Source organism: Galleria mellonella, unplaced genomic scaffold, assembly GCF_026898425.1.
Source record: "Galleria mellonella isolate WM207_F2 unplaced genomic scaffold, CSIRO_AGI_GalMel_v1 utg35, whole genome shotgun sequence".
In the NCBI taxonomy this organism is placed as follows: Eukaryota; Metazoa; Arthropoda; class Insecta; order Lepidoptera; family Pyralidae; genus Galleria; species Galleria mellonella.
Genome location: NW_026442082.1, coordinates 2,994,749 through 3,008,785, shown reverse-complemented (window position 1 = coordinate 3,008,785; position 14,037 = coordinate 2,994,749). Strand labels below are relative to the sequence as shown.

Genomic DNA, 14,037 nt, shown 5'->3' with positions numbered 1-14,037 from the left:
TAATGATATCCTACTGTTGCCCAACAGTTGAACTATAAGCCTTTAATTTCTTTATGCAATTCAGAACAGCAAACAAGTGGACAGCTCATCTAATAAAAAAGTAGTAACTGTCGCCTGTAGACACGAACAGTACCATAGACATAACATAGCATGAAAGACTAAGGATTTTATGAAAACATAAAAAATTAAGTTAACGTACTTTGGTATATTACAATGATTGCTCATGAAGTAAATAATTATGAAATAGGATTTCTTTTTATTCAAATTAACGTTAAAAGTTGCTCAAGATATTGTTCTAAGCAGATTGAAATAAATTCTCCTACACATGTTACACAGCACTACCTACATAGTTTCAAACCAACCTAACCTAAGTAAGTTATCAAGCTCCAATGCTGGGAATAAGATTTTTTATGATATTTTTTAATTAATAAATTTTTCTTGATCTTAAGCTATCAAAATGGATCTTTAATTAATAAAAATGGAATGGTAACTGTTTTTTATCACTTTGGTGTGTTACAATGTATTGTAATAGGGGGAAAGGGATTGTTAGTAATGGAGACTGAGAATCCCATTGCTAACAATATACCCTACCAGGTCGATCTCCTCAGGGTTCTCCTTGGAAACTATCATGCTTAATTCCCGATGAATTCATCATGATGGGCCAAGTGACCTGCATTCTCACCTATCATCTTCCACTGGTGCCTCGTCGGTGTATTTCGATAGCGCAGGTGGGGTTACCATTCTATATTCACCGATAAAAAAAATGTATTGTAATATAATGTATACAGTTGTTAGCGAGATGGCTTACAATATTTTTTTTTATGTTGTTAAAACAATAGTACATTGCGTTTTTAGCAGATCTCAAAAACGGAGAAGATTCTTAATGCAGTGGTATTTTTTTTATGTTTGTTACCTCCATAACTCCGTCAGTTATTAATCGATTTAGAAAATTATGTATATTTTTTATCTGAAATAATATACTTACAGATCGGTCTTATGGGAATTTTGTCAAATTCGATTAAGCAGTTTAGTTTTTAAATTAAAATAACTGGTTTTGTCCTAACTGAAGTCAGTTTTTTTTGTATAGTCTAGTCTTAAATTATATCTTATTGCCAGTATTAATTTTACCATAGTTTCATAAAAAAAATTACAAAATCGATTCGGTAATTTAGTTTTTAAATAAAAATAACTTAACTACAAACGAATTACATTTCTTTTTTGTGGACACAATTTTAAATTATATTTTTAGTCGACTTTAGGACATTTTGAGGATGAAAATTAATAGTAATATGCTATAATCATATTCTATTACCAAACGGTAAACGATGGCAATTACCGTCGAAATATGAGCAATTAGAACTTCATGACAAGTCGGAAATATGTTTTTGATGAATCTACTGAAATAATCTGGTGCATATTTGTTTGTTTACAATTTATTTATTGTGTTTACATCACACAATTGTATGTATGAATGAATGAAAACTCTTTATTGTTCCCTTCAAAGAATGACACATATTATAAAGATAAATAATTTTTTATAATTTTGCATGCTTTTTTAGACTATAAGGCGAACATTTGTACTTCACAATGGATCAATATCTGTAAAAAACAATGTTCTGATCAAATAAACAAATCTAACAAATCTAATCTAATCTAAAGATTAAAAATATGTACATAAACAAAATAAATACTTAATTACATAAAAGAAATATAAATAGGCAACAATGGGCTCGCTAAATAGTGATCTCTTCCAGGCAACCTTAGGATGTAGAGGAAAAATTAAAATTATCTGGTCAAGGCGTAATAGACAAATAATAAGACTAAAAAAGGGAGAAATAACAGGCTAAATATACATTTAAATGCAGTATAAACAATATAATTATACTTACTTTATCTTATTTATTATTATTTATTCATTATTACCAATCATACGACGGCCTTATCTAGAACGCACATTTTTTTTACAACTTAGCAAATAAGTGGCAAATAAGTTGATAGCCCACCTGATGGAAAGTGGCAACCGTCGCCTATAGACATGAACAGTACCATGGACATACAGAGTATACTGTTTCGTCCATGAAACTCCCCATGCGTTGCCATTCCTGAGGACTCAGGTGTTATTCCTCTGTACCCTATAAATTCACTGCCATATCCCATCCTTCAAACCAAAACACAGCCATGCAAACACAACTATTTCACGGTAGAAATCAGATGGGACAGAGGTGCCCAAGCATACGACTTTTATACAACGTCTCTCTCTGGTATTATATATTATTTTGTTTTTTTTTTGTATATTACATATACATAAACATCTCGTGTCACGATGTTGGCGATGAAACACCTTCGAAATGGCTCGACCGATTTTTATGAAACGTTTTATGTATATTTAGTAGGCATGAGAATAGGTCGTAAAGTATAGCATTATAACGCTAGGCGATTAGCGTATCCCTATCCAGAAAAAAAAATATTTATATAGCAGAACATTTGTTGGATCAGTTAGTATGTATCGTTAGCCCTTAACTGTCCACTGCTGAACATAAGCCTCCCCCTTCGTGGGGTTTTATCTGTAGTTGCCACGCTTGGCAGGTGGATTGGCAACTGCAGTTAGGCTTTAGATATGTTTTAAGAGGGACGCTGCTGCCCATTCCTCGCCGTCCCTTAGTCGCCTTTTAAGACACCCACGGGAAAGGAAGGGTTGGCTTATTCTATACCGGGATCACACAATAATATGTATACAGGCATTTAATTCACTAACATATTATAAAAACATAATACTGTTGTACAAGATTTATCTTAAGTAAATGACCTTTATAAAGAATAGTACAATGACCCCTTATTTGTGACGTGGCAAAATGATTTGCAACAGTGACCGAAAAACATACAAAAATACTTACATAATAAGTGGATGACGATTCACTTGACTCATAGCTTTATATTCATTCGATATTCAACTCTCTTCCTGTTGTATACGTTTGAATATTCAATGCACATAACAGATCAACTTTCTACAAAGAAATTGGTGGGGGCCACTTAACCGGATCTTTTAGTATAGATCAAGTTACCGTGTTTTAAGCTGGATTTGTATGGTTTGTTAAAATAGAACAATACAAAAGTGAACAAACGGACAATTTAATAGTCGTGTTTGTCGGCACGTGTTGGAACTTTGTATATATATTGAAAACATATAGTGTATATGTATATATACACATATGTATATACACACACACATACACATATATATATATATATATATATATATATATATATCGTCTCATCATCACCTCAGCTGATCATAGGTCTCCCTCATAGTCTGCAATAAATAACGGACCTAAGCCACCTGCACCTACTGACTCCTTGCCATGCATTTGAAGTCGTCATACCATCTAGTGGGGGGTCGTCCTATACTGAGTTTGCCCGTACGGGGTCATCACTCGAGAACATTTCTTCCTCGAGAACATTTAACTCGCCTGTCAAGTGTGGCAACTGCTAGCAAAACTCCCCTTATGGGGAAGGCTTATGTTCAGCAGTGGAGAGTTAATGGTTGAAATGATTAGAAAAGTATTCCTTATTGTTCACCATCGCTATATAAAGACAAGTGGGATACTTAGCACTATATGGCAATGCATGGGGGTATCATGATCGAAACAATATACCTACTCTGTTATGTCTATGATACTGCTCATGTCTATAGGCGACGGTTACCACTTTCCATCAGGTGGGCTGTCAGCTTGCCTACTTTCTTATATCCATGATACTGCCCATGTCTATAGGCGACGGTTACCACTTTGCATCAGGTGGACCGTCAGCTTGTTTGTCATTCAAAGTTGCATAAAAAAATATTATCGAAGAAAAGATGAAATAAAATATGCCCTGTGGTCTTGGGATAGCATTATATTTCAGGACTACACGGCATCTTTTCCATGGGTGTTATAAGAGGTGACTAAGAGAACTTAGGCGTCGAGGAATGGGCAATAGCATCCCTATTAAAACAATACTAAAAGCCTAATTGCGGATGCTGAATAGCCTGTTAAGTGTGGCAACTACTGGCTCAACTCCCCTTATGGGAAAGGCTTATGTTCAGCAGTGGACAGTTAACGGCTGGAAAGAAAGGTGATAGTAATAGCATGCTATTTAAGCGAGTAATTATTCAAATTAATCACGCCATCTGACGGTTTTGAAAGCGAGACATTTACAGCACGCAAACAAGGTTTTCAAACGAATTCTCAGTAGGATAATTGGTTAATTTCTTTGTATTTTTTAATAGTTAAGATAGTCCAAAAATGTACATAATTACGTCGTTAACTTTGAATTGATTGTAATTTTTTTTTTAATAGAGTTCAGGTCCCTTTTGTAGTTTTTTTCACGTATGTTAATATATTCCATATTTAAAAAAAGCAGGGGGTTTTCAATTCGGTTGAATTTTTTAAATGTTTGTTTCTTTTTTTATACGACTTAGAATGGCAAACAAGTTGACAACCCACCTGATGGAAAATGGTAATCGTCGCCTATAGACATGAGCAGTTCCATTGACATAACAGAGTATACTGTTTCTCCCATGATACCCCCCATGCGTTGCTATTCCTGAGGACTCAGGTGTTTACACAGTTGTGGCGACAGAAATTTTATCGAAATCGCTTCAGTTGTTTACTTTTGAAATCAAAATAAATGGATTTTTCAGAATTGAAGTACGTTTTTTTTTTATAGAATACAATCTTAAATTACGTGACGATTGATGCAACTGCTCACGGAAAATTGTTTGTTGTATAAAATATGTAACTCTAAATACCTGTTTTTTTTTTTAATATAAAAGGGAGTAAACGAGCATCCGTTTCAATTCTATTATAAGCATAATATTAATGTACAGATTTAATTGAAAATTTGATTAATATATTATTTTATAAACATTTTCAATCTAATGTGTCTATGAAACTTCTTGTATGTAACATGTGTGAATAAAATGTCGTCAACATGATTTCAGCCGTTAGCTGCCCACTGCTGAACATAGGTTTCTCCTATAAACTGTCATAAGGAACAGTCCTGAACCACCTGCATCCATTAACTCCCTGCAATGAATTTGAGGCCATCACTCCATCTAGTAGGGGTTCGTCCTATACAGCGTTTCCCCGTACGGCGTCGCCACTCAAGAACCTTTCCAGCCTATTGATTTACCTTCCTCATCTTTATTTATTCGGCTCAAATATAATACGACAAATTCTACATAAATATTTTCTTTATAAATAACTTTTTCGATTGCGTAACGTTTCTTCCCCATCGATTGTCGGTTCTTCGAGCCATGTGAGCAACCTACTGCCATTTCAGCTTACTTATCCTTTGGACTATGTCGGTCACTTTGGTTCAAATATATAGACAATTTAATTTTTTATCTATATTATCAATAAATAATTTCAAGGTGTTGATTTCCTAGACGGTTCTGAATACAACGTAATTAAATACGTCAAATTACAACTGTAGTAATGAAAAGAAAACAGTTTTAAATAAATTAAAAATAAAACGAATAGTCAAATCTTTTATTTTCTTCTCTAATGACTATAAGAATAAATAAACACGTCAATAAATAAACAAAAAATAAATTAAACTATATACACTAAAAAGAAAAAATGCAAAAGTTTCATTTATTTAATTTACCTACTGAGATTATATAATTGCAAAATTTTTTAAATATTTTTTATATTACCTAATAATTTTCTTTCATTTAATAATAATATATACAAGTTTATTTATTTACCCAATTACCTTATATTGCAAGAGTAAACTCACTTTTACAATTCCCACTTTAAAATTAAATAAAACAAAAACAAAGATTTAAATCCTTATAGAAAATATTAAGTATTTATGTGTTTTACATAAATGTTAAAGTGTAAATAATAAATTACATTGAAAAAAATAAGCTAAATAATAAATATTGTTTTACACTCACACACTCATATAGATTCATACAATAAATTACATTCATACCACAATATACCTATTATTATACAAAATAAATAATATAAATAAATCTGTTACATTTTAAATTAAATTTTATAAGCATATTAACGTCTTTTCACTAAGGTTAACCATTTGCATTAGTCACCCAATGCAAATATTGCCTTCTTTATTAAATTATATTTATTTAAAAAAGAAAGTGTTTAATATACAATAAAATGAATGTTTAGAATTAATATACAAAAGTTTTAAGTATTAATTATTCTAATTATTTATATTACATTATGCTCAGTTATTATAATGCAAGTTAATAAAATAAAACTGAAGGGTACTTCAATATTTAAATGTATAATAATTAAATATTAAAAGTCTCTTTTGGAATATTATGCTCCAAAGTTAACGAGTCTTGTATGTTTTGTATATTTAAATGGATAAGTTAATTTTTGACATCGGTTCATTATATTATATATATATAAGAAAACATGTATATAAATACGGAATGGATAGTCAACTTGTAAAACAATATTTTTTTCACTGTTAACAGTTCTGGTTTATACACAAAAAATCAGTTTATTAGAATAATTTGATGGAAACTGTCCATGAAATTTGATAACGTCCACGTGCCAGAAAGATAGCGCTTTGATTCCCTGAAAAGAAAAGAAATAACTCCCATTATATTGTATTTCTATTCTATTTTCTATTTATATTATAAACTAGTGATCCGACCCGGCTTTGTGCGAGTAGCAGAATTTACATATAATAAATAAAGGTTCAGCTGTGTTTCGATCCGAAGGGTGCGATATGATGATGAAATTACAAGATACGAGGACATAACCTCTTAGTCTTGTGGGGAGAAGGGATTGTTAATAATGGGGATTAGTAGCTCCATTACTAGCAATACACCCTGTCAGGTCGATCTCCTCGCAGTTTCCTTCATCACGATGGGATAACTGATCTGTGTTTTCATTGTCACCTATCATCTCTCACTAGTGCCCCGTCAGCGTATACCGTTAGCGCAGGCGGGGTTACTATTTATTTATTATCCATTTATAAAAAAATCTTAGTTTTCAGGAGTAGCGAATATAATAGTTATCACGGTACCATGGGCATCACAGTCCACTCTCCGTGATATCCATGATGCTGTTCATACCTATAGAAGACTGTCATCACTTTTTACCAAACATGCGCCGTCAACTTATTTTCCATTATAAGGTAAAGAACAAGTTAACTTTAAACTAGTAAAATTTTATTCAATTAACACTAGAATAATAATATAGTAATAGTATACTATGTGCTAAGTGAGGATATAATCTACCCGTATACAAAATTTCATTTAAATCTGTTCAGTATTTTTTTTTGCGTAAAAGACTAACAAATAACCATTCATACATCGTTACGAACTTCTGCATTTATTATATTAATATTAATTTACAAGCAGTACTTACGCATTAATTTTTAATCTTTCTCGCGGTGACGAGTTTATTTATGTCGTGGTACGCAGCTATCATGGTATGCGCAGGCGCAGCGTTAGCGGAACAAGCGGGGTGTGCCCGCATGCAGTCGACGCCCTCTTGCCCGCGTCTCGCCGCCCGCATGTAGCGGAAGAATCTCAGGATTTCAGGGTTGTCGGACACTGGCCGCCTTAGTTCATTCAGTTCCCTGCAAAAAACATTTATTTTTGTCAGATTCCAAATTCAAAAAATTTAATTCGATTCCTCGATCCTTCTAATATAATGAGATGGATTTGGCTGCTTTTTTAACAGATGATAATCCAATAATAATGGTAACCCTTCCTGTTATGCTATCGGTTTACGCTGACGGAGTACTAATAAAGGATGACAGGTGAGGATGTAAGCAGGTCACATGACCCATCGTGAAGAATTCATCAAGAATTAACTACTGTGTTTTTCCGACAGTAACCGCATCGAGGTTATATTGCTAGCAATGAGGCCGCTAGTTTCTAACAATCTCTTCCATCTGATATTTGGCTGATCGAATTTAATATAATAAATAAATTTATTCTAATCCACATGAACAGAGTCGCTAGTTACAATTGGTTGTAAAGAAATATAAAATCTTATAAATATTAATAATGCCGATTATATATTGCCGTGTGGTCCCTGCATAGAATGGGCCATCTCTTACTGGATGTGGGAGGATATCGTAAGAAGCGACTAAGGAAACCTAATGGTCAAATTATGGGTAGCAGCGTCCCTTTTAAAACATCATCAAAGACTAACTGCGGTTGCCAATTCTCCTGCCAAACGTAGCAGCTACAAAACTCCCGTTATGGGGGTTCTCCCCCGGGAGGCCTATGTTTAGCACTGGACAGTAATGGCTGATACGGTACGAAAGAGTCCGATATTCTTCGGCCCAGAACGAAAATTGGAGAACAATGGGAAAAAAAAAGGAGAAAAAAAATATATATAATAATATATTTTATTTTTAACTTTTATTTGTTATTATTTAACGGATACCTATTAAAGGTCATGCGATTTGTTTTTTTGAGACTCGTTGACCTGTATATTTCAAATCATTCAATGGAAAATCAATTTCGTGGAAAATAAAATGAAGTACTATGTTTCAGTATAGAACTGGTATGCGAATAGCACGCAATAACAGCGATTGTTTGATGTTTGCTCGCTTTACAACAGAAGTACGGATATGAAAGTTCGACAAAGGTGTCAGAGAATAGACGACTAAGAGCATTCATAAAAATGTCTATATATATATGTATGTATATAAAAGGAATTTTATGAACTATAATATACAGTTATTAGTAAGTATATATATTTTTTAGAATTTTATTTTAAAAGGTTTTAGGCATACTAAAAAGTTTTTAAACGACAATGCTGAATGGATGAGATAAACTCATCTACAGCGGTGGCAGACAACAGGCAAGACTCATTATGGGTGCCCTAACTGGGCATATGCCAGTAAGGTATATACATACAAGATGGACTTAGGACACATTATGCAGGCTGTGCGGTGAGAAATCGGAATCCATGGAACACTTGATGTGCAACTGCGATTCGTTGGCAAGTATGCGTATAAGTCTATTGGGAACGGTTTATCCAGAGTAAGGGGACTACAGATATCTTAAACCGCGGGATATCGTTAAGGTAACACATAGGATCTATGAATTGATTGTATAAGGCAGGGGGAAGCTTTAAGTTATAAGGTGACAAACATAAAAAAATCAAGCGCATTGAGGACTCCTTTTGTGAAGTCGGTTGATAAAAGCAACAAAACCGGGAATTTCAACCTTTCCAAAATAAAAAAAAAATACGAATTGAGAACCTTCTGTTTTTCTATTTTGTGAATTGAAACGTGAAGTCATTTTTATATTTCTCTATTTGTATTTCTTTGGGAAAGTTTTTCAATTTCATAGTTGGAATTTGAAATATTGTGGATACAAAGTTTTATAATCTGTAGACGTCAGTGGATGTTATGACATAAGGGTGAGGGTAAGTCCGTAGCTATGGGGGGAGGGGGGCCACTGAGCACACACTACCTTAAAAGATCCGATGGAAATTAGACAGATTTTCTTTTTAGAAATTACTTAATTGCGTTCTGCCCAACTAAAAAGTATTTTGTCCTATCTTAAACTTGGGTCTAGCTACGACCTTGGTTTAGGATCCATGAGTGAATAATAATGGTATCATCATATACCTCAAAACGGTGAGCCTAATGTCAAAATGAGCTAATTATTCTTAAGCATAGCACGGGCCAACTAGTACACTGTGGGGGAGGGCTCGGAAGAGATTTTTACTAATGGGATCTAACATCGCCATTGTTAGCAATATACCATATCAGATCGGCATTCATGCTCCTTCTAGTTTCCTCTGGAAACTGTCGTGGTGAATTCTTAAATTCGTTATGATGGGGTAACTGATTTGCTTTCATCCTCACTTGTACCAGCACAGGCAGGGTTACCATTTTATCATCATCATCAGCCTTTAACTGCCTACTGCTGTACATAAGCCTCCCCCTTGGGACGGTTTTGCCAGTAGTTGCCACGCTTGGCAGGCAGATTGGTAACCGCAGTTAGGCTATGGAGATGTTTTAAGAGGGACGCTGCTGCCCATCCCTCGCCCTTCCTTTATCGATTCTTACGACACCCACGGAAAAGGAAAGTGTGACCTAATCTATACTGGGACCATACGGCGTTTTATCGTCATCCATTAAAAATACATAGTTTATTGTAAAATACCTGAAAATTGTAGTCATACCTGCTCAACTGCGCCGAAATCAGGTTGCTATACGGTGCATATTTGGCGGGACTGGCGTACATTAGGCATATCAGCTGTTCTCGACACGACTCCAGTTTCACATCGCTCAAGCTCTGCGCCCCAATCTGTATGCCACCGTCCATGGACTCCGTTGGGGCGAGACCTGGAAATAATGGTATTTTCTTTATTTATAATTACATCTATATTATTATATCAGACTTTAATTGTCCATTACTGAACTTAGGCTTTTCCCATAAGGGATGTTTTGCCAGTAGCTGCTACGCTTGGCAGTGGAGTTGACAACCGCAGTTAGGCTTTTGGTGACGTTTTAAGAGGGACGCTGCTGCCCATGCCTCGGTCATTAAGTTCCGTTAGTCTCCTCTTACGACACTCATGGGAAAGGAAAGGGCGGTTCATTCTATGCTTGGATCATATAGCTAATAACATCTATATACTTATCAGGTTATTCCTCTGCTCAATTCTCTGATTGCTCAGTAGCCAGATATTGATATATTGAATGACAAATTAGATATATTTTTTAAATGTTGTTTAAAATTTTTAAGTTTTTAAAATAAACTTATGGCTCACTACACGTTTTGTCGCTTACAACGCGGTTTCAGAGATGTTTTCTCCCAGGGACACTTAGGTTATGGAATGAGCTCTCTGCCGAGGTTTTCCTAAGACACTACAGCATGAAGTTCTTCTAAAGAGGTTTCTTCAGGGTCGGCAACGCGTGCGTAATACCCCTGGTATTGCAGGTGTTCATAGGCTGTGGTAACCACTTACCATCAGGTGGGCCGTATGCTTGTTTGTTACCTCAGTAGTGTAAAAAAATATAACTCTTAGTAATAGTGTAAATATGATAGTGAGTTGGTTTGTGTATTTATTATCTCTTAATGCCTTAATAGCTTTACCACTATGAAATTTGGAATACACGTATTTTTGCAAACTTCTTAGATCTTTTATGGATTTTATTTTTATAATATTTCTATATATTTTTTGTTTTTATAATTGTCATATTGCTCTTTGTCGCTTTCGTAGTTTTCTTTAGTTTTTTTTTGTTATGGTTATTTTCCTTTGAACCTATTGTTTAATTATACAGAAGGGTATAGATTACTTATTACCCAAGTTAGTGAACATATCCCAATCATGCGGACAAAGTCGCGGGGAAAAGCTATACAAAAAGGTTTACGACTAGTGTTCAGATGTTATCTAAACTGTCATTAGCTATGAGCCTGATAACCTTTAGTGGAGCTCGATCATGCAAGAAATACCAATTTGCAAATTAACGATCCCTCGCTCCGGATGGTATGTCGATTAGTGGCGATTAATCGAATCGAATCGAATTGCTGGATTGAGATAATTATACAAGATAGATGATCTTGTACTTTGATCCTAAAGGCATAAATTTATAAACACTTGTCCATTAATTTTAATTGAACAGAATATCCTTTTTCGTGTAATACAATTTATTATTAGAACCCAGGGTTTCTCAAAGTGGGGTGTGCGTAGTCCTTAGGGTACACCAGTTAATCGTAAGGTGTATGCGATAAAATTTACGTAACGGCGGTAGCAATATTTTTTGAAGAATCAATACTATTTGTGCAGAAAACAGGCACAACCTTCACATTAAATTGACTAAAATAATAAAAATAATATTTATTGCTCTTTTCTACGTATTTTTTTTTAATAAAATATTTTATTTGTTCTATCCATTGTCAATATTTTAAGGGGTTGGCTGTGGTCTTGAAAGATTAATAGGGTTACGTGAAGCAATAACTTTGAGAAGCTCTGTCGTTGCTAAATATAGTTCATAGTAGTCTCAAACCTAAAATAGGTTTATTATTTAGATATTATTATTACAAAGTATCATGACCACTTGTATCTAGTACTCTGTATCAAGATTTATTATAATGGCTGCAAATAAATATACATTCATTGTAGAATGTTTAGTTTTAGCCACGACTTCGTCCGCATAACGGGGATATTTATCAGAGGGGGACTTTGTACAAAAGTCGTTTGCTTGGGCACTTCTGTCCCATTCATGTTTCAACCGCCATGCAAAATTAGCCATGCAAAAACAGCCATGCAAAAACAGCCATGCAAACTGCATGTCTGTGTTTCGACTTGAAGGTTGTGATATGGCAGTGAATTTATAGGGTACAGAGGAATAACACCTGAGTCCTTAGGAATGGCAACGCATGAGGGGTATCATGGGCGAGACAGTATACTTTGTTATGTCCATGGTACTGTTCATGTCTATAGGCGACGATTACCACTTTCCTTCAGGTTGGTCGTTAACTTGTTTGCCATTCTAAGTTGTATAAAAAAAAAAAACATCGAGTTATAGTAGACATTGCCAACTATAGAAAATCTTATTATTTTTTAAAACATTTTGCATTTTTATTCATTATAACAGGATTTGCTTCGCATAATCCGTTAATTTTAATAGGTCTCTTGTGCTAAAAGAGTATTATTAACAGATTAGACGTTTACATTGGCGGGTTATATGAAGCCATTTCTATAATTTATAAAGAGTAAAGTTTTTAATCGCCCTAATTTCTACTAGTAGAGAAATCTTGTTAGTTCTTGCATTTTACATAATATACATATATAATATACACAATGCAGCAATACGAATATATTGCTGCATTGTGTATTCTTTTATTAATACCACAATGATGGTAACCATCACGAATCCCGTTTGGTAGTAAATGTTTACGGTAACTTAACATTAGGGTTATTACATACGTGTTACTGACCCAGAAGTAATTTCATTACGTTTTTAAATAGATTCTGTAAAGCGTTATCGAATACCGTTATTTTGTTCTTTTTGAGGTAATTGCAAATCTATAAATTCCGTATCATCATCATCATCTCAGTTATTATCTGTCGACTGCTAGTAGAGCTGATAGACCCCTTTTTTTTAATAGATGATAATGGAATGGTAACCCCACCCGCGCTATCGGTATACACCGGCGGGGCACCAGTGAAGGATGATAGGTGAGGATGAAGCAGGTCAGTTAGCCCATCGAGACGAATTCAACAAGAATTGTTCACGATGGTTTTCAGGGGGAACCACGTGGAGGTCGATCTAATAAGGCATATTGCTAGCAATGGGGCTGTCAAACTCTATTGCTAACAATCTCTTTCTCCCCAATAGATCTCTTTAGACGGTTGACTACGTAAGAAACGGTACCACCTGTATCCACTGACTCCCTATATTGCTATTAACTCTATACCATCATCATCTTCCTTCTCTTATCCCAATTATTATTTGGGGTCCGCGTAATCTATTTATTATCCATATTACAAAAAGATGTGGCTTATAGTTTTACGACCGCCCGTCCGCCTGAGGTCAACCTTTTTTGGGAATGTATATGTTGGTGGTTTCTGTCACCTACGGTATGGAGGAAAGGATCGAGGAAAAAAGGAAGGGAACGTTGGAAATGCGTAAAGGAAATTGGTAAATAAGAGGAATATGGGACTTATGTGGGATAGGAAAGGGGAGGAGGGATACTGCAGTCGCGGAAAGGACTGTGACACTGCAGCGGTTTAGACGGCCGGGGTCGCATACCCGTATACCCATGTTCTAGAATCGGACACCCCTGACGCCTAATTCCATATTTTATTATTATAAGTCGTTAACTGTCCAGTGCTGAATACAGGCTTTCCCTTTTACAAGTTTTGCCAGTAGTTGCCACGCTTCACAGGCGCAATAAGGCTTTTAGAGACGTTTTAAGAGAGACGCTTCTGCCCATCCCTTGCCCTCTCTTAGTCGCCTCTTACGACACCCACGGGAAAGGAAGTGATGGCCTATTCTATATCGGGACCGATACAGCGATGCTATTAATTTCAT

The 14,037-nt window shown here is 34.9% G+C and overlaps 1 protein-coding gene across 1 annotated transcript in view; it reads right to left on the bottom strand.

Annotated features, from left to right (window-relative positions):
* Positions 1-5,649: 5,649 nt before the first annotated feature.
* The window catches only part of LOC113514410 (uncharacterized), an 81,321-nt gene continuing 72,933 nt past the window's right edge, over positions 5,650-14,037 (bottom strand). Inside the window, exons 7-9 of the mRNA XM_026898494.3 lie at positions 10,179-10,341; positions 7,392-7,605; positions 5,650-6,593 (exon numbers count right to left, since the gene is read on the bottom strand). Of these exons, the coding sequence (XP_026754295.2) occupies positions 7,395-7,605; positions 10,179-10,341 (374 nt within the window). The 3' untranslated portion in view covers positions 5,650-6,593; positions 7,392-7,394. The remainder of the gene's footprint in view (positions 6,594-7,391; positions 7,606-10,178; positions 10,342-14,037) is intronic.